The following is a 17,057-nucleotide window of genomic DNA, read 5'->3' as shown; positions in this document are numbered from 1 at the left end:
AGCGCGCGTGGCTGATGTTGGGCTCCTGTCATTGACGATGCTCTGGACTTTGGGCTTCGTAGACGTAATACCTACTGGGTGTTATGTCGTAGTTGGTGCTGCTAGAGCCAATTGAGACGCATTCTTTGGGTATTCTGCGGCTTAGCATGCTGTGGATCTAGATGCTAGACCTGAGATCTTCTTCCACCATGCGTCTTTCGTCTCACCACTGAAGAAAAAGCCCGAGTCTGGGCTGAAAGAGGGCTGAGCTCCGGACAAGCAGTAGGCACAGTATTGCTCGTACCAGTGCCGGCTTCTACAAAGGCACCAAGGCCTGGTGCTATCGAGTCCCGTAATAGTGGCTCTCACATACTTGGCAGTGGCATTTACAGCAGCTTGGTGCTAAGCGCAGCGCTGACCCGCTACCCACTCGCTGCTGGCGGCGTTCTAGGTCAGCCATTTCGCCTGGGCTAAGCTTTGTGCTAAGCGGGCTAAGCCTCTCTTGGCAAGGGTTGTCTGCGCATGGACTGGAAAGAAGGGAAGGATAGACGCAAGAAAAAAATATGGCAGCAACGCCGGTGGCACGAGGCGCAAGTCGTTCAGTTTCTTCGCCCCCCCCCAAGAGAGAGACCTCGATTGCCTCGACTCTCTTCAGCCTCTCATTCTCTCTCAATCATCCTCCCCTCGAGGGAATCCGAGTGCGAAGCCAACCCACGATCGAACCGGAACGCAGACAAAGGTCGACTGATCCTCGGCTTAGACAGCGGCAGCGCCTCGAACCGTCTACGTCGCTGTGCTCCATCCGCCCATCCGTCCACCCTGCATTCTCCAGTCTCCAGCCTCCGTGCTCCGAACCACTGAGCCCGTCTTGCACGTCCAACCCGCCGCCAAAGGGGCTTGGCGTCTTGCCGCAACCGCGGGACTCGACGAGGCCGGGATAATTCCTCTGTCCGTAACCTTGCATCGGTGCTCCGTCCACGCTGCCTGGGAATCACGGGCCTGCGCGCCATCGCATCAGCCCACGACCCAACACAGAGCCAGTAGGGGGGGCATCCCGGAGCCCTGGTCTTGCTGCCGACTTCTGCAGCAAACAAAAATTTCTGGCTTTGTTTCTGGCCTTGCCGTCCCTTTTTTCTTTGGATTGTCTCTTCTCCGGCTAGCTGGTTTTTGTCTGCCATTGATCAGGGCGTCTGCAAGCCAATCGACGAGTCGCAAGCACGCCCGACCGATTCGCAACAGCAGCCGCCAATAAAGATCGCCCTCCTCGCCAATCTCTCAAGCACTATCAGTGGGATCCTTGTCTGCTCTCGCACCAAAACCAAGGCTGCTAGTGCCTGCAAGCGTAAAATCGTCAGCACCGCTGTTCCTGATAAGCTGCTCGCCGGCAATAGCACTAGGCCCAGGCCTCCTTGTTTTCCTTTTGCCTCGGGCTCGCAAATCGTCGATTAGCTCGCGCCATCCTTTGCTCTCATCTGGTTACCATTGCTGCTGCTGCTGCTGCTATCAGTAATTGCCCGGAGCATTGCACCTGCATCTGCGCGGCATCTTCAATACTCCTCTTTTTTTTTATTAAGCTTACCACATTCCGGCTGCGTCTCAACGCGCGCTTCTCCTGGACCGTTCAGGATTCAATTTTCCCCAGACTTCGAGTTGCGCCCCCTGACCAGACATGGTCACCTCACGATAGCCCCTTCTCGCTTTCTGCGTTATCCTCGATCATGCCTTTTTGTGTGCTGTTGCTTGTGACGTCCTTTGATTGGACTCACGCCTAAAGAATCCAGGATATCAATATCTTCAACTAGCCTTCCCAACTTAACGAAAGTTCAACTCAGGCGATATCTCGCCCGCAGTCGTATACGCTGCACTGGCCTCATCCATCACCTCGCTTCAACGTCGCGCTTCTCTGGCCTGTTTTGAAGTAGAGAAATTTTTTTTTTTTTTTTTTTTTTTTTTTTTCATCTCCTCTTGCAGAGTAACCGCTTTCATCTACTCCTTACACACCTACAGTGTCTTTGACGTCGATTAAAATGTTCGACGGTACTCGCGCCTATGTAGCGGCGCAGCTCAGGGGAGCTAAGCCTTCCTTGCTATCAAAACATCCGCATTTCAACTTTATTACAATCCACTGTGAGTGGCCTATTTATTCCATTTGTAGCACTAGCTTCAGATGAACATTCTTTTACTGACCACTGAACACCTAGACTTCTGGATTATTTTCGCAACATTACTCTCTGGAGTTCTTATATATGCCGGCGGCAAGGGCCAACTTCACTTTATAGATGCTCTTATGTTCGGCAGTGGTGCGAATACGCAGGCCGGGCTTAACCCCGTTGATGTTAACAATCTGAATGGATTCCAACAGTCTTGGATCTACACATTTTCTTTATTTTCTAACCCAATCACGTTGCATGGTTGTGTTGTTTTCCTCAGACTCTACTGGTTTGAGAAACGCTTCCAGAACTGGGTACGAGAGGCTAAATTGCGCCGCCGAACCATCAGCAGATCCAAATCCAAGGCACGAAACGACCTCAGCCAACTCGAAAACGGACTGGGTGTGAATGGGAGGCGTATTACCGTTATGCCAGAGGATAGCAGGGCACAGCGAATTACCAATGACGGCATTCTTCTGGATAAGATAGACGAAGCCGAACCCAAGATTACTCAGAGTAGCAACGCAAGCGACACGACTACAGCATCCGATGATCTGCACAAGAGTGCCGAACTTGAAGAAGATATCGGACCATTAGATCAGCCTCGCCAGAGAGCTACTTTGAGTACAGCATCAGGCCCCCAATCACCGGAACAACACCTCACGACAGCAATCACGTTTGCTGACACTGTTAAGCGGAGTGATGGAGTGGACGATAACCCTACCAAATTCCCACAGCGACGGCCCAATGCAGAGCATATTGCTATTCTTGAAAGGCAGCGAAACCAAGACAATGAAGTCCTTCGAATTCCTGGGCCCCGAGATATTGAAAGGGGTCTAGGGCCCCGAAGACTTGAAGAAGGCGATCAACGGGAAGATGATGATCAGCCAATGGCCCGCCAGACGACTTTCGACTCTCGTATTAATGAATCGAGCGGCAACTTCGGCCAACAGCAAACAGCCATTACCATTACCGAGCCTGAGCATCCTAGGCGGGAAGAGCTGAAGGACAATGCCAAAGCTATTGGTGGCACCGTTGATAGCTTGAGATTTAGAAAGCCGCGCTTCCTCAATCGCTCCCAGGACAAAGTACACGAAGATGGAGAACACAGACCAAGGTCGAGGACCCCACATCCACACCCTGTGCGAACCAAGACAATGGACACCATTCGCTCTGTCTTGTCTCGAGATAAGACTGTAGATGATATGCCGTATCTCAGCTATACACCAACCATGGGCCGTAACTCGAACTTCCTCGGCTTGACCCTCGAGCAGCGCGAGGAGCTTGGCGGTATCGAATACCGAGCGCTAAGAACTTTGGCTTTGGTGCTCATCTTCTACTTCTTCGTGTTCCACATTCTCGGCGCCGTATGCTTACTTCCTTATATTCTCGCCAATCAACATTATGGAAATATTCTTACAGAGGATGACATTGGCAAGACTTGGTGGGCGTTTTGGACCTCCAACATGGCCTTTATGGATGTAGGGTTTACACTTACGCCGGATAGCATGAACTCATTTGCAAAATCCGAATGGATCCTGATGGCCATGTGGTTTTTTATCATTATCGGAAACACTGGCTTCCCGGTGATGCTGCGCTTTATAATTTGGGCCGCTTCTAAGCTTACCCCGAAAGGTTCCGGCCTTTGGGAGGAATTTCGATTTTTGCTTGACCACCCTCGTCGATGTTTCACCTTGCTTTTCCCGTCAAACGCGACCTGGTGGCTGTTCTGGATCCTGGTCCTCCTCAATGCCATTGACCTGCTTTTCTTTATTGTGCTTGATGTAAGTCTTCTTGCTCTTTATATATGCGGATGATTGTTGCTTTGGTATTGGGCTATAGTGCTAACTCTTCCAAAGCTCGGAGCAGAGCCCATCACTGCGTTGCCACTCCACAACCGTGTTGTCATTGGCCTATTCCAAGCTGCTTCTACTCGAACTGCTGGTTTCTCGGCCGTCAGCATGTCCGAGCTTCACCCTGCCATGCCAGTTCTGTACCTCATTATGATGTACATCTCCGTGTTCCCTATTGCCATCTCTATTCGACGCACAAACGTCTATGAAGAAAAGTCCCTGGGCGTATACCACGATCGGACCGAAGAGGATGATGCTCAAGCAAGCGCTCTTGATTATGTAGGAACTCATTTGCGGCGACAGTTATCCTTTGATTTGTGGTATGTCTTTTTGGGTTTCTTCCTTATCGCTATTACCGAAGGCGGTAAAATAGTAGGAGGCCGATTTGATTTATTTGCTGTCCTCTTCGAAATTGTCAGTGCATATGGAACTGTGGGACTGAGCATGGGTGTACCTAATGTCAACGCATCTCTTTGCTCACAGTTTTCTGTCCCTGGCAAGTTGATCATTGTGGCTATGCAAATTCGTGGGCGTCATCGTGGTCTTCCATACGGTCTTGATCGAGCCGTGATCCTTCCTAGCGAAGCGCGGCTAAAGAGGGAGCAAGAGGAAGCTGATGCCACACTTGCTCGAACAAGCACTGCCGTATCCAGTGGAGCCGCAACGGGTCTGCAGCGACAGCCAACTACGGGGCAGAGCCGAAGCAGGAGTCGTGAACGAACTAACAGCAACTTAATATCCAAACTGTTGCACCCAGGGCCGGTTGTCCCACCCGAGCATCTCGGACGGCCAAGAGGAAGATCAGTGGAGGCTCATCAAAGGAGCAAATCCGTTGATGTTACGAATACTCTATCAGAGCCCACAGATGCTCATTTAGAGCCTCCGAGAGAGGAAGATGACGAGTTGGAACAGATGTCAAGTTCCGATCTGCCGCCGCATAAACCGAGACGGACAGAGTCGTCCGCCTTCTAGAAGAATCCGTGGATATAAACAACGATTCAGTCCCAACTTCATTTCTTTAACAGCTGTCGAGGAACAGCTCCCTTTCCTTTTGTATATCTTTATTGATCTGAGAATTTCTCTCTTGCATCCCTCTGGCCTTGAAGAGATTCTTTGGGCAGCTTGCTTGAGGCGAGTGGAATTTCAAAAGGGACCAAGGAAGGTTTTATATATTTATTGTTTTTTTAACGTAGAAGAATCCTCATGTTGAAAACAAAGCGCACTGCGCTTATTCATTACTGGATCGCATTTAGAGGCGCTTTTTCTTGTTGCACTATCAGAAGTGGCAACAGTTTGGTCATAGCGGTTTGATTAAATAATGTATTTATGGTTTTTAAGAACAATTTCTCAGGAAAGTGGCTTAAGTAGCCGGTCTCTTATATATTTCTCGCCATAACGCCTTGTAGAATTTGATGCTCTATATCCGTGCTGCCGTGTAATGAATGAGTTCATATATATGTATGCCCCTCCCATCATCCACCTATCTTTAGGCTATACAAAACCATAAGGCGAAGCGGGAAAGGGGTACCGCAAAAAGAAAAGAAAAAAAAAATGTATCCAAAAAGTACCCGAAAACAATGTAGAAGAAGCCGATACAGATAAATCAACAATCCTGCCTCTACAATGATAGTTACTTGTCTTCAAATGCGCCCATATTCTTCAACGCACCGGCTAGGCGTCGATAATCTTTTAGTAGATCTAATACCTCGCTGAGCCTCAACTCGCCTGGATTTTGAAGCTCCATGAATCGTTTGTTAGGAGGAGTGATTTTGGGAATTTCTTTTGGCGGTAGGACAGCCGCAATGTCAGGGAATGCCTTGAATTTGGTTCCAGTGGTTAGCTACGGACCAAACATTGCCAGCCGAGCAAAGGGAATGAGAAAATATGAAAGACTTACTGTTGCTAAATCTCCTCCATCTGTAGGCTTCACGGTATCCTTGGTGTCTTTCGCATCTTTGGCCTCCTTTGTGTCCTTTGCGTCCTTTGCAGGCGGGACTGCTGGTGATGATGTGCTTCGACCGAATCCCCGGACCAGGCTGATGCCTGAAAGCCGTGCCATTGGATTGAAGGAATTGCTCAAATTTCGCATCTGTTCCAACATTGCAGGGCTCTGTGGTGCTGGCGCCGAAGTTGCCGCTCCGGCCTTTTGGTCATCCATAAAGAGAACCTTTTTAGAAGAGCTCACACTTCGACCACTTCGACCGCTACGAGCGCTGTCCGTACTATGGTCGCGACGGCCGCCGATTATGCTCAATACACGCTCATCCCGCCTTTTCGGTATATCCAACTCCAGGTCAGCTATGGCGGCGGTGTTATCTTCATCTTCGGGGGGTGGAGTGCTGACGAGCTTGCGAGCATCATCCAGGGTTTTTGGGACGGCAATAGGTTCCTTGGGGTCCTCCTGGCGCTCTTTAAGCTTGCCGAGGAGGAAGCTATAACTCTCGCCGAGGCTGTTTGAGATAGTTTTCAGCCCCTGGTCGGCTGTTGTGAAAACGGCATCACTAGCGGCACCAAATGCTTGGGCAGGAGTGTTGACCAAGTCACTCAATCTTCGACTTTTTATAGTTGAAGCAGCCGGTTTGAGGTTCGCGGTCGATGATTCCGGCTTGGGGGCCGTGGCATTTTCAGTATTGACCGCAGCCGTGCTCTGGGGCGAGGTTGTCAGCCCCTGAGAGTAAGCTGGCGGAAATGTCTCTACTTTGGGTGTTCCGGGCAGACCTGGTGTCTTTGCTGGCCCTGATGGACGCTCGTCTTCTCTAAGAGTGGCAAGATCAACGGTTTGTAAGAAGCTGATGGTGGCTTCAAGATTGGTTAGGCAGTAAGCCTCTTCACCAGTAAGCTTCTGCTCCCACCGAAAGTTTTGGATAAAGTTGAGATCGCTTATGGCGTGAAGGTGCTCTGGAGGCAGTGTAATGAAGGTATAAATGAGCATAGGCATAATCTCATCCGCTGAAGCAGAAGGATGAAATTGAGCAAGTGTATCAACGATACTCTTGTGCGCAGCTTTGAGACGATTTAACTTGCCAAGAGGGTACCTCGATTCGCCCATTCGAATCAGATCTTTTCTTGCAGACTCTAGTTGACTTCGTATGATTTCGGTCTTTTCGGCTGTAGACTTTTCGGATTCTGAGCCCCCCTCGCCCAAGTCTATTCCTAGATCAGATGGTCCGATACCCACAAGGGCCAGAGCAGCAGTTTTAGATCTGAGTTTTGCATCCTGAGCTTCATCTTGCGTGCTCCTGTGGCGATAGATTCGGTCATATATACCCTCGCAAAGCCTCCGCTCTACAGCCTCCTCGAGGAGACTTCGTTTCGCTTCCAGGGCTTTTCTTGCTTTCTTGCGATTTGTTAGCTCTTCGGGGGTGATCATCTGTTGCTCCACCTCTGCCTTTGGCTTGTCTTTAGAGCCTAACGAGGCTGCTTTTGACCGAAGGCGGCTGGCAACGGAAGATGGCGGTGACGGAGGTTGCGAATTCTCGCGGCTTTGGCGTGAGGCAAGGGCGCTAATGTGTGTGGCGATATTGGATGATGCCTGAGCATAGAAATCTTGAAAGAGCTGAGACAGCTTGGCGATATTCGGTGGAGTAGAGTGCACCTTGGCAGAGAGCGATTCCACGAAGCTAGAGAAGCTGGTCAGACCAATGTTTATCCTTGCGTCGCTTGCGGGCTCCATCGCCTCACCTATCAGTCAAGGTAATCAGCTCGATTGGCAGATCGTCAAGTTCGATCGACGCTCGTGGGATCTCTGGGAAATCCTCATTATCGGAGTTGTTCTCGGTGGTGTCAAATGTGTCGGGAGTGTCGGTGGTGGCTGCGGCATCTCCATTCTTCTCAGAGGCTGACGGCGAGTGGTAAGTATGAGCTCTCTTGGGAGTCGGAAAACTGCTTTTTGAGTTTGAATTGGGCTGATTCGAATAGGAAGCGTTTCTATCTGGGCTTGGTCGAGTAGCGGGAGGAGTATCGGTAGATTGAAGAGAAGCCATGAGCTGCTATGAGACTAACGGTGAGCTATTATTCTAGAAGGGTATGGCTCTGTAGTTTTAAGAGCACGTCAAAGTGAACAAGAGAGTTATAATGGGTAGAGCGGCTAGTTAAAGAGCATGTCGCCCCATGCTCTCGTAGAGAGTAGAGGGCATGGAGGAGAGAGCTTTGGGCTGAAGCAGCAGCTTAAACTACTAACTAGGTAGGTCCTTAGGGGTTCGGCAGGGTTTCATGTGTGTGACACATCTGTACGCACTTGATATGGCTAGCTAGAGCAGCATCCGTATGTCGCTTGCTCGAGAAAAAAGAGTATACAGATGCCGTCGTAGATGGGTGAGCGAGGATGGGAGCTGGACAGCGGCGGAGTATTGTGGGTTGCGGATCGATGGATGCGATAGCGGGACAGCAGATGCTTGATTAAATCCAGATGCTGACTGGATGTTTTTGCGGCAAATAGGAGGGGGGCCTGCAGGGATTTTTGCTGAGAACGATGCAAAACAATGCCGAGACACGATGCAATGGCCAGTGCGGATGAAGCGGTACTTGCGAGGAGTTGAAGAGCAGCGAGGGTGACGAAGCTCGAGACGATTGGCATGAGCTCAGATGCGGCGCGCCACCAAAAAGCTGCACCGCTGCGGGCAGACAAGAGGAGCCCCCCACTCTGCCATCGCTGGATATCGATAAGCCACGGCATGGTGGCTGTCTGCGTCTGCCTCGGGTAGCGCTGCCGTAATAGTAGTACTACTAAGGTACTACCTATTGTACCAGCTGCATGTCAGAACATGGAACATGACATAATACAGCAGATGGTACGTACAAGTATCAGTGGCAGCCAAGAGATGCTCAACTTGCAATCCGGGCTGCTGCTCCGTACATACATACATACAAACAATCGTCCAACCCTGATCACGCCCGCCCAATGGACGCCAGATCTGCGGCCATGGGTGAGGCACTAATACAAGGTACGCACCGCCACTAGCATGAGCATTAGGCGCTGTAGCCACAAGCAGAGGCCGGATGCAGTAGAAGAGACACGGCCGCGGCAAACTGTATTTGCGATGCCCCATTTCAAGACCAAGATTCTCCGTAGCCGAATAAAAAAAGTGAAGCAAAAAAGGACAAAGACCGTATTGCTATTCAGAATATTACGACGGTGCACTTGAAATGCATGCAGTATTATGTAGTACATGCTTGGTATCAAATGCTTAGTACCACCAACATCCATGCGTGCACTAATACCGTGTGCATCACGTTCGGAAGCACTGCTAGCAAGACCCGAGAAAATTGCGGAGGCGTCCCCCAGATTTCCCCATTGGGGGCTCCAGCTCTGACAGGGCCTTTAGTCAGTTGCTGCTCTTATAGCCGTGCCGTCCCGCAAGAAGAATGGCCGCGCAGAGAGAGCCGCGCTCCGGACCGGATCCTTGAACCGAGGACAAGCTGTGAGACTGTCTTTAAGAGAAGCTGGTCCCCTTTCCCACCGTCTTCTCCCTTTTTTTTTTCTTCTTTTTGTCTTTTCATTTTCTTCTGTTGCCCTGCATCTACATGGTCACGGCCGTAGCTTCAACTTGATTCGTGCTGGTTCGAGCCGTATCCGTCTTCTCACTTGTCCTCGCTCACTCACTCAGATCCGTCCTCCACTCTCAGCGTGTCTCTTCCCTTGGCCCGCGATATCCAGGCCCTCGGCCCTCGTCTCGCTCTCACAAATTTCGTATCTGCCATCTCTAATTGCCCATCATGTCCGGGCCACCGTCTCGCATCCGCTCAATTCTCGGCCATCTCGTTCCCCAGCACTCTGCGCCTCCCCACCTTCACCAGCTGTCGCCAACCTTCTTCCTGGAGCGCGCCGCATCCATCGAGCCCAATGCCGAGGCCATCTTTCACATCACCTCCAACGGCGCGATACTGCACCGGTCCTACCAGGAATTTGCCGATCGCGCCCGGGGCTTGGCCTACTATCTGAAAAAGCACGGCCTGAAGCGGGTTGGCATTCTTGCGCCCAATACGCCGGCTTTTCTCGAAGCCATCTATGGCATCCCGGCCGCGGGCGGTGTTATTGCGCCTGCAAACTACAGACTGAAGCCGGACGACATTGCTTACATCTTTGAGTTTGCCGAGGTTGACTGCATTATCGTCGACCACGAGTTTGTTGGCCTTTTGGATCAGTTCAAGGAGAAGCATCCGAAGATTCCCCTGATTATTGACTCGGTAAAGCCACTCTCTACATACATGATAGATACATCATTGCCGCTTATCTCATGACGGTATTAACATCTTCTCTAGGATACCGACGCCACAGAAGGCCAACTTTGTGGGCCGTTCGATGAAGCTGTCCTGGAGGGGCTGAACTATGATCGCTCTACTGGAAACGCAGGCTGGGCTGGCCTCCATGCCCATGCCACCAACGAGGACGACATGATTGCCATTCCTTTTACTTCTGGCACTACATCTCGCCCCAAGGGTGTTGTTTACACCAACCGCGGAGCATATCTTGCCACCGTAGGCAATATCATTGAATCAGGCCTTAACAATGGCCGCTGCAAGTACCTGTGGACTCTGCCCATGTAATTAACCCCAATCATCTCAGAGAGTACTGTTATTCGCTCAATTTACTAACAGCGTGTTCTTCTTACAGGTTCCATGCCATAGGTTGGACCTTTCCGTGGGCCGTTGTTGCAGTGCGCGGCTTAAATGTTTGCTTGAGAAAGATTGACTACCCATTGATATGGAAACTTCTTAAAGAGCAGGGCGTTACACATTTCAACGCGGCCCCTACAGTCAACACTCTATTAGTAGCAGCAAAAGAGGCCGAAAGACTCCCGCAAGAGGTACGAGTAACGGTCGCAGCTAGTCCGCCAAGCGGACATCTCTTTGAGCAAATGGTGAGTGCATCCGGAGACTTGGAGCTTACAAGCATCTGCTAATCCTCTGTAAACAGACCAATCTCAATCTCATTCCGGTTCATGTCTATGGAATGACTGGTGAGTGTTTGGGCCCTTTCCATGCTCAGACTCACTCTTGTGCTCATCTACTCACCTCAATTATATAGAGACGTATGGCCCGCTCACCAAATGCTACATCTTGCCAGAGTGGGATGATCTTCCGCCACAGGAGAAATTCGCTAAAATGGCCCGTCAAGGCCACGGCTTCATCACCAGTCTTCCCATTCGAATAGTCAAACCCGATCAGCCCAACGGAGAGTTGATAGATGTGGCCAAGAACGGCAAAGAAATTGGCGAGATTGTCTTCTTTGGAAACCTTTGTGCCAAGGAATACTACAAAGACCCCGAAGCCACGCGGAAACTTTTTGAGGGAGGTGGTCTACACTCTGGAGATCTGGCCGTATGGCATCCTGATGGTAGCGCCCAGATTCTAGATCGGGCCAAAGATATCATTATCTCTGGCGGCGAGAATATCTCGTCGGTGGCACTGGAGAGCATGCTCGTTGAACATCCCGACATTCTCGAAGCCGGCGTCGTATCCGTTCCGGATTCCCACTGGGGCGAACGACCCAAGGCATATATAACAGTCAAGGAGGGCAAGGACTTGGTTGGCGAAGACGTCATCAACTGGGCCAAGCATCAGAGCAACATAAGCAAATTCATGGTTCCGAGAGAAGTGGAGATTGTCAAGGAACTGCCCAAGACAAGCACAGGCAAGATTAAGAAGAATGACTTGCGGGAGTGGGCTAAGACGGGACGCAAGGAATAAAGAGAAGGCATGGGAAGTACAGATGAAAATTAGCGTTCTTATTTTCTCTCCTTTTTTGGGACTACAAGGCAGCACGGTTGTTAACTGCCTTTCACACCTTTTGAAGTATGAGACCTATGGCCTCTTTGCCGCACTTAAATCATCCATATAGACGATATTAAGCGAGCGAAAGATAGAAACTAGGAGATGAAGAGACAAAAAAATTTGATCACAAATTATGATGAAAGTAGAGAAACATAGAGAGCTATCAAATAGGTATTAATGTAGGCATCCAACTTTAATTACGTCGTTCCCCTTCGTATTTCTTTGTCCTGCCTGAACAAAAGCAACCGCAAGTATTTTACATTAATTAATCTGACATGCTATTCCAACAGCTTCTAATAAGTCTCATGGTCCATTGTGAAACGCAAAATCCGCCGCTTATCTTGATGCCACAGGGTAAGTCAACAACAGTCGAACCGGGGGTCGAACCTGGATCTGCCGCGAACTCCATCTTGAATGTGAAGCGCCGCTATACTTGACCTTGACATAGATATGTATAGGGCCCTTAATCCCAAAGTATGGTTCTAATACTATCTCTATTAATAGAAATATCTAATAACCCAGATACAATGGATCTCTTTGAAGTCCAACATCACTGCGTAAGAGCCTCATATGCAATTGTCAACTTGATTAGGTCCCTTAACTGCGGAAGTAAGTCTTTATAGATCCAAGAGGATGCTGTAGAGCAATTCCGGAGGAGAACAAAGCACCTTGCAAAGAAAAAGCAGTGGAAATTGCAACTAGCTGGCCCCTCCAAAAGTCCTTAGGACAGCCCCGGATGATTTTTGAGCGGGCACCTGGCCGCCAGTTGGGATCGAGTCTCTGCAGCTGGCCACGACTGACACAAAGAGTCGCAGGGAGACAGAGGATTCTTGGCAACAGGGACTTCAGTCACTCATATATTTTAGCGGGCAGTCCGTGGTACAGACTGCCCCCTGGACTCGTAAAAACAGCATTTGTGCGAGCCCCTGGAGGTAATGTAGGATTTCAGAAAATACTGCATTACTTTTAAAAATATCATTTCCCTCATTTAAACATTAGTTTCTAAATCATTGCTCCTCTTTTAACCTCACTTTTCACTCACATAGAGGTAAACTCTTCCTTTCCTTTGAAGGTATTTATTTCTTCTTGGTGCTCATGATCACATACTCCGAATGCTAATTCCCATTTCAGACTTGTTACCGCTTGAGCATCGTCACGGTCTCTTCCCCTGCTCTACTCGGTCTCAACCACCCGACCAACGGACTTTCAACTACTTTCATCCTGCTCCTAAGTTATTCCCAAAGTGCAGAGGTGTCAGACTCTTTAGACTTATCACCATTTGAGCATCTATACACTCTACCTATCTCCTTTGCTGGGTCTCAGCCACCGACCGGCCTGCTTTCAGCAACATGTCCTCTCATCCTATACCTGGAACTCAAGATTACGATCCCGAGATGCTTGATCCTCTCTACGACCCCCTAGAGCGTCTTACACCCACCATGCGACGTTGCTACCTCCACCGTCAGCGACAATGGTTAGCCTGGTTGGTCGAGACGGGAAAGATTAAGATAGCTGATGGTGAGACCGTTTACATAAATTGGCGAGGCTTTATCACGGCCGTGGGAATGGGTAATATACCTGTTGAAAGACTGAGACTCCCACCGTAGCTGCTATTTCACGGACCGAGAGGATCATCCACTGTGGCCAATTTAATGATGTTCACTATCTCCAACGCCCCTGCTATGCGGTATATTGTTTGGAAGCAAGTCTTTGAGACTCTAAGCACTACGCCGCCCGCACAACAGACGAGACCCAGGCTGATGGATTTACTTCGACCTGCTATCCAACAAGAAGAGGCCATGTGGGCATACATGGAAGACCTGGAGGAATCAATGTCCGTAGACAGCTTGAGACGACTGGCACCGGGACAGTTGACTTTTCGAATCCGAGACCTAATGGGTCTCGAAGATACAAATGAAGATCCAATGGACACTGTGAGCGCTGCTCAGCCTGACATGGCCGAGGCGTACTTGGGGCCCATGATAGCCATCCTCCAGTACATCGCCAACGATGGGATTGAGTCCGAAACCGCCGTTCAGCAGACGCTGGCGGTTGAAATATTCGAAGATTTTGGAAAGGCCTCGTGAGCGACTTGATGAAAGGCAAGTTAGCCTACGCGATGAGAGAGCACCTTGGCCTCTTGGAAGGGCACTCGGCGCCTCGGTGAGCCTGTTGTCATCGATTTGACCTAGAGTAATGGGATCATTCCACCTGTGTCCATTGGAATGGAAGGGACTCAAGTTGTTATTCTGTCTTCATTTCATTTTCTTTTCCGACTCAAGGCGACTGACCCATTGGACTCTGGCTGGTGGAACGCATTGAGACTTTTTCCAATTCATGGTAATCGATGAGACTCGAGTTGTTGCTGTTTCTTTCTCTTTATCTCTTTCTCTTTCTTTCTTCTTCTTCTTCTTCTTCTTCTTATTCTTCTTCTTCTTCTTCTTCTTCTTCTTCTTCTTCTTCTCCTTCTTCTTCTTCTTCTTCTTTTTTTTATTTTTATTTTTTTTATTTTTTTTTTATTTATTTTTTTTTCTCCCTACTTTTCCGGTTCATGTAAACCGACGGGACTGCAATGCATTCAGAATTCAGAAATCTTTTTTCTTTTCTGGTGGTTCATAGGCACCGATGGGACTGATTGGTACAATGGAATTGGAACTCTGGACGGGCATATATTTCTTTCTTTATTTTTCGTTTTTGATACGTGGAACACGACGGGATTATGATTAACCCAAACGAATATGGAATGATATTTCGGAGCAGACTTTTTTCTCTTTTTCTTTTCGCAGTTCTATGTATTTCATCTTACTTTATTTGCAGATGACTGAGACCCCGAAACTTTCTTTTCCGGCTTAGAGTTGCTTAGAAATATTGTTTCTTTTGAGAGACTCAGGGATTGCCTCCTGATAGCTACACAATTCAATCACGTTTGCTACCAACGCATCTGATTCATATGCCACTCTTCTGTTAAGATCTTAAAAGGGGCTTATTTATGCCCGTTATCGCAATTTGAGAGTCTACCGGCCATGATTTAAGCCATATGATCTGTAGGAGTCCTGGCCTTGATGGGCTCCACAAGAAGTAGTGGATCATCGTTGGAGCATGAAGTACAGTGATTAGATGTTTATGTCGGCGATGACCTGGGTACTGATCTCTTTTGGATAGATTGCCGAGCTTCTTGTACCTCTTTGACTTCGTCGCCTATTCCAAATCAGCATTTAGTCCTCGGGTGCGATACTGCGTCTCCAATTAAAACTTGAAGCATTCCTGCGATATCATGGGTGTATTTCGGCCATGGTTCTAAATTAGTCTTTTTCTCTGTTTTTTCTAATATATATTATAGGAATACTTATTATACTCGGCGTGCTTTAACTATTCCATGTCCTGCTGGATCAGGAATTACAGCATGAAGGGGAGTTGTTGTTAATGCTTTATTTTCCTTATAATAACACTATGAAGTTTTCGTATAATACACCAATAAAACATCACTCTTGAAATTAGTACGTGTGTAAATACTTCTGTTAAACGTACTCCATAGAATAACCTAAGTTCGGGTAAAAAAACACCAATTTCTACACGCAGTCAAAAAGATCAACATTCTAGCAAAAGAACTGGATGCCAGAAAGAAAAAGTTTAGTCGAACCGGGAATCGAACCCGGATCTTGTGCGTGTGAAGCACATGTACTAACCGCTATACGATTCGACCTATGAGAATTTATTTAATGGTGGAGCATCTGCTAAACATAGATAATAAAGGATGAGGTGTGAGGCCACACTGAGTTTTCCCAATGGCGCTAGCCTAATTCGACTTTTCCCAATTATGTAGACGAGTCCCTTTCGATTTAGGCCAATACATGTGCTACAAGAGTTATAATATACAAACTGATACTACTTCGACAATAAACCACTGAACTCAAAGTCTTTATAAAAAATTAAGCGACTAAGTATATTAAAAAGGAACAAAAACAGTAGCAATCACAGCGCACCCATACAATAGGCAGCAATGTCTTGTGTCAGCTCGCAAGACATTTGCAGAAGCTCATATCGAGTTTACCATAAGCAAGAACCACAGAGGAATTGATCAGCGTCTGCCAAATACAACGTCTGAAACAATAGAAACAGATGCCAAAGACCTCTTCCGAACCTTGAAGAGCTCATTATACATAAACGGTAATCTGGTAATATGACTTTGTGATTACACTGGGATTCCACTATCATGGTCTGAAGGACCAGGTCGTCTCTCCTTGGAAGCAATTTATCCGTATGTTACAAAAGGAGATCGCATTGCACACCATTCAACGTCTAATGTATTTTTTTTTAATTGCAGCATCTTCCAATATGGCAAGAAAAAGACGTCCTCCTATCCTCTTGGCGCTCATTGTGGCATGGTTTAACAGCATAAGAGAGAATAATCCTGAAACTCGCCTGGCCCACCAGACTTGGATCTACAATGCAATCTGCAATGCTGCCAGCCTAGAGCACATTTTCCACCTCACACTATCGCACGCTGGTCAAGTGAAAAAGTGGGAAGCGTGGCCACGGGAGCAACAGAAACAGGCTCTTGAGGTAATGAGGACTGGAACCAAGGATCCCATTGTCGACGAGATGCTATCTGCGCTCTCTGCTGCAGAACTATTCCACCGCAACATTATTACAATTCTTGGTTGAATTGTGTGTGAAACTCTAATATTGAGATAAACACTAGATGTAGTAGATATAGTAGATATAGTAGATATAGTAGATATAGTAGATATAGTAGATATAGTAGATATAGTAGATATAGTAGATATAGTAGATATAGTAGATATAGTAGATATAGTAGATATAGAACTGAACGCCTATCCTCTGCCAAAACAAGAAGACATCCGATCTTCCCTATATGGTAGCTCAGTATTTACGGTAATAGATCTGACAAAGGGACTTTTCAACAACCGATCGCGGAAGAAGACATATGGAAGATGTCATTCGTCACACGCCACCGCGGCCACGAACGTTTCACATGCAGCGTGATGGGACTGACAACCAGCCCGGCCTTCTTCCAACATAGGACTGCAGAACAATGGGCCTCCGCATACATCGCACAGATATATCCAGACTGGGGTCTACCATTTATCTTCATACACGACGTCGACCCAAAACTAATGTCGGAACTATGGCAATCACTATGTCGCACAGCGGGAATCCAGAGCCATACGAGCGCAGCATATCATCAACAAGCGAACGGGCAAATAGAGAGAACGGTACAAACCGTCGTACACAGCCTCCGAACCCTTATCGGAGCCAAATACGACCAACGTCACTGGCC

The 17,057-nt window shown here is 48.2% G+C and overlaps 5 protein-coding genes and 1 non-coding gene across 6 annotated transcripts; 4 read left to right on the top strand and 2 right to left on the bottom strand.

The window, feature by feature from the left end:
* Positions 1–669: 669 nt before the first annotated feature.
* Positions 670–4,954, top strand: TrAFT101_003981 (uncharacterized protein; the record flags this gene model as incomplete). The annotated part of the gene is made up of 3 exons (XM_024903037.2): positions 670–2,106; positions 2,181–3,913; positions 3,989–4,954. Exons 1-3 carry the CDS (start codon positions 2,007–2,009, stop codon positions 4,952–4,954), a joined length of 2,799 nt encoding a protein of 932 aa, XP_024766245.1. The 5' UTR covers positions 670–2,006.
* A 356-nt stretch (positions 4,955–5,310) lies between these two features.
* Positions 5,311–8,550, bottom strand: TrAFT101_003980 (uncharacterized protein). Its single transcript, XM_024903131.2, has 4 exons — positions 8,220–8,550; positions 7,664–7,971; positions 5,880–7,602; positions 5,311–5,798 (listed from the first exon to the last, which is right to left on the bottom strand). Exons 2-4 carry the CDS (start codon positions 7,963–7,965, stop codon positions 5,613–5,615), a joined length of 2,211 nt encoding a protein of 736 aa, XP_024766246.1. The 5' UTR covers positions 7,966–7,971; positions 8,220–8,550; the 3' UTR covers positions 5,311–5,612.
* Positions 8,551–9,356: 806 nt separating this feature from the next.
* TrAFT101_003979 (uncharacterized protein) lies at positions 9,357–11,969 on the top strand. Its single transcript, XM_024903133.2, has 5 exons — positions 9,357–10,168; positions 10,244–10,524; positions 10,596–10,842; positions 10,899–10,941; positions 11,010–11,969. The coding sequence occupies exons 1-5, from the start codon at positions 9,698–9,700 to the stop codon at positions 11,669–11,671; spliced, it is 1,704 nt and encodes a 567-aa protein (XP_024766248.1). The 5' UTR covers positions 9,357–9,697; the 3' UTR covers positions 11,672–11,969.
* Positions 11,970–13,407: 1,438 nt separating this feature from the next.
* Positions 13,408–15,005, top strand: TrAFT101_003978 (uncharacterized protein; the record flags this gene model as incomplete). The annotated part of the gene is made up of 2 exons (XM_024898967.2): positions 13,408–13,838; positions 14,918–15,005. 2 exons carry the CDS (start codon positions 13,408–13,410, stop codon positions 15,003–15,005), a joined length of 519 nt encoding a protein of 172 aa, XP_024766249.2.
* A 381-nt stretch (positions 15,006–15,386) lies between these two features.
* On the bottom strand, positions 15,387–15,458 carry TrAFT101_003977. The gene has a single exon. It is a non-coding gene; the product is annotated as a tRNA-Val (tRNA).
* Positions 15,459–16,090: 632 nt separating this feature from the next.
* On the top strand, positions 16,091–16,420 carry TrAFT101_003976 (uncharacterized protein; the record flags this gene model as incomplete). The annotated part of the gene is made up of 1 exon (XM_066127038.1): positions 16,091–16,420. The coding sequence occupies one exon, from the start codon at positions 16,091–16,093 to the stop codon at positions 16,418–16,420; it is 330 nt and encodes a 109-aa protein (XP_065983146.1).
* Between the last annotated feature and the right edge of the window lie 637 nt (positions 16,421–17,057).

The sequence above is a fragment of the Trichoderma asperellum genome, chromosome 2 (genome assembly GCF_020647865.1).
Source record: "Trichoderma asperellum chromosome 2, complete sequence".
NCBI lineage: Eukaryota > Fungi > Ascomycota > Sordariomycetes > Hypocreales > Hypocreaceae > Trichoderma > Trichoderma asperellum.
The sequence above is the reverse complement of the archived record's forward strand: the minus strand, read 5'-3'. Positions and strand labels throughout refer to the sequence as shown.

Excerpts from the sequence above, each read along its gene's own strand:
- TrAFT101_003980 (XM_024903131.2), bottom strand. The coding sequence starts at position 7,965 with ATGGCTTCTCTTCAATCTACCGATACTCCTCCCGCTACTCGACCAAGC. Across the intron at positions 7,603-7,663 it reads CTGATTACCTTGACTGATAG|CTTCGTGGAATCGCTCTCTG; the intron begins GTGAGGCGATGG and ends CAGCTTCTCTAG. Across the intron at positions 5,799-5,879 it reads ATGGAGGAGATTTAGCAACA|GCATTCCCTGACATTGCGGC; the intron begins GTAAGTCTTTCA and ends ACCAAATTCAAG.
- TrAFT101_003979 (XM_024903133.2), top strand. The coding sequence starts at position 9,698 with ATGTCCGGGCCACCGTCTCGCATCCGCTCAATTCTCGGCCATCTCGTT. Across the intron at positions 10,525-10,595 it reads TACCTGTGGACTCTGCCCAT|GTTCCATGCCATAGGTTGGA; the intron begins GTAATTAACCCC and ends TTCTTCTTACAG. Across the intron at positions 10,942-11,009 it reads TCATGTCTATGGAATGACTG|AGACGTATGGCCCGCTCACC; the intron begins GTGAGTGTTTGG and ends TCAATTATATAG.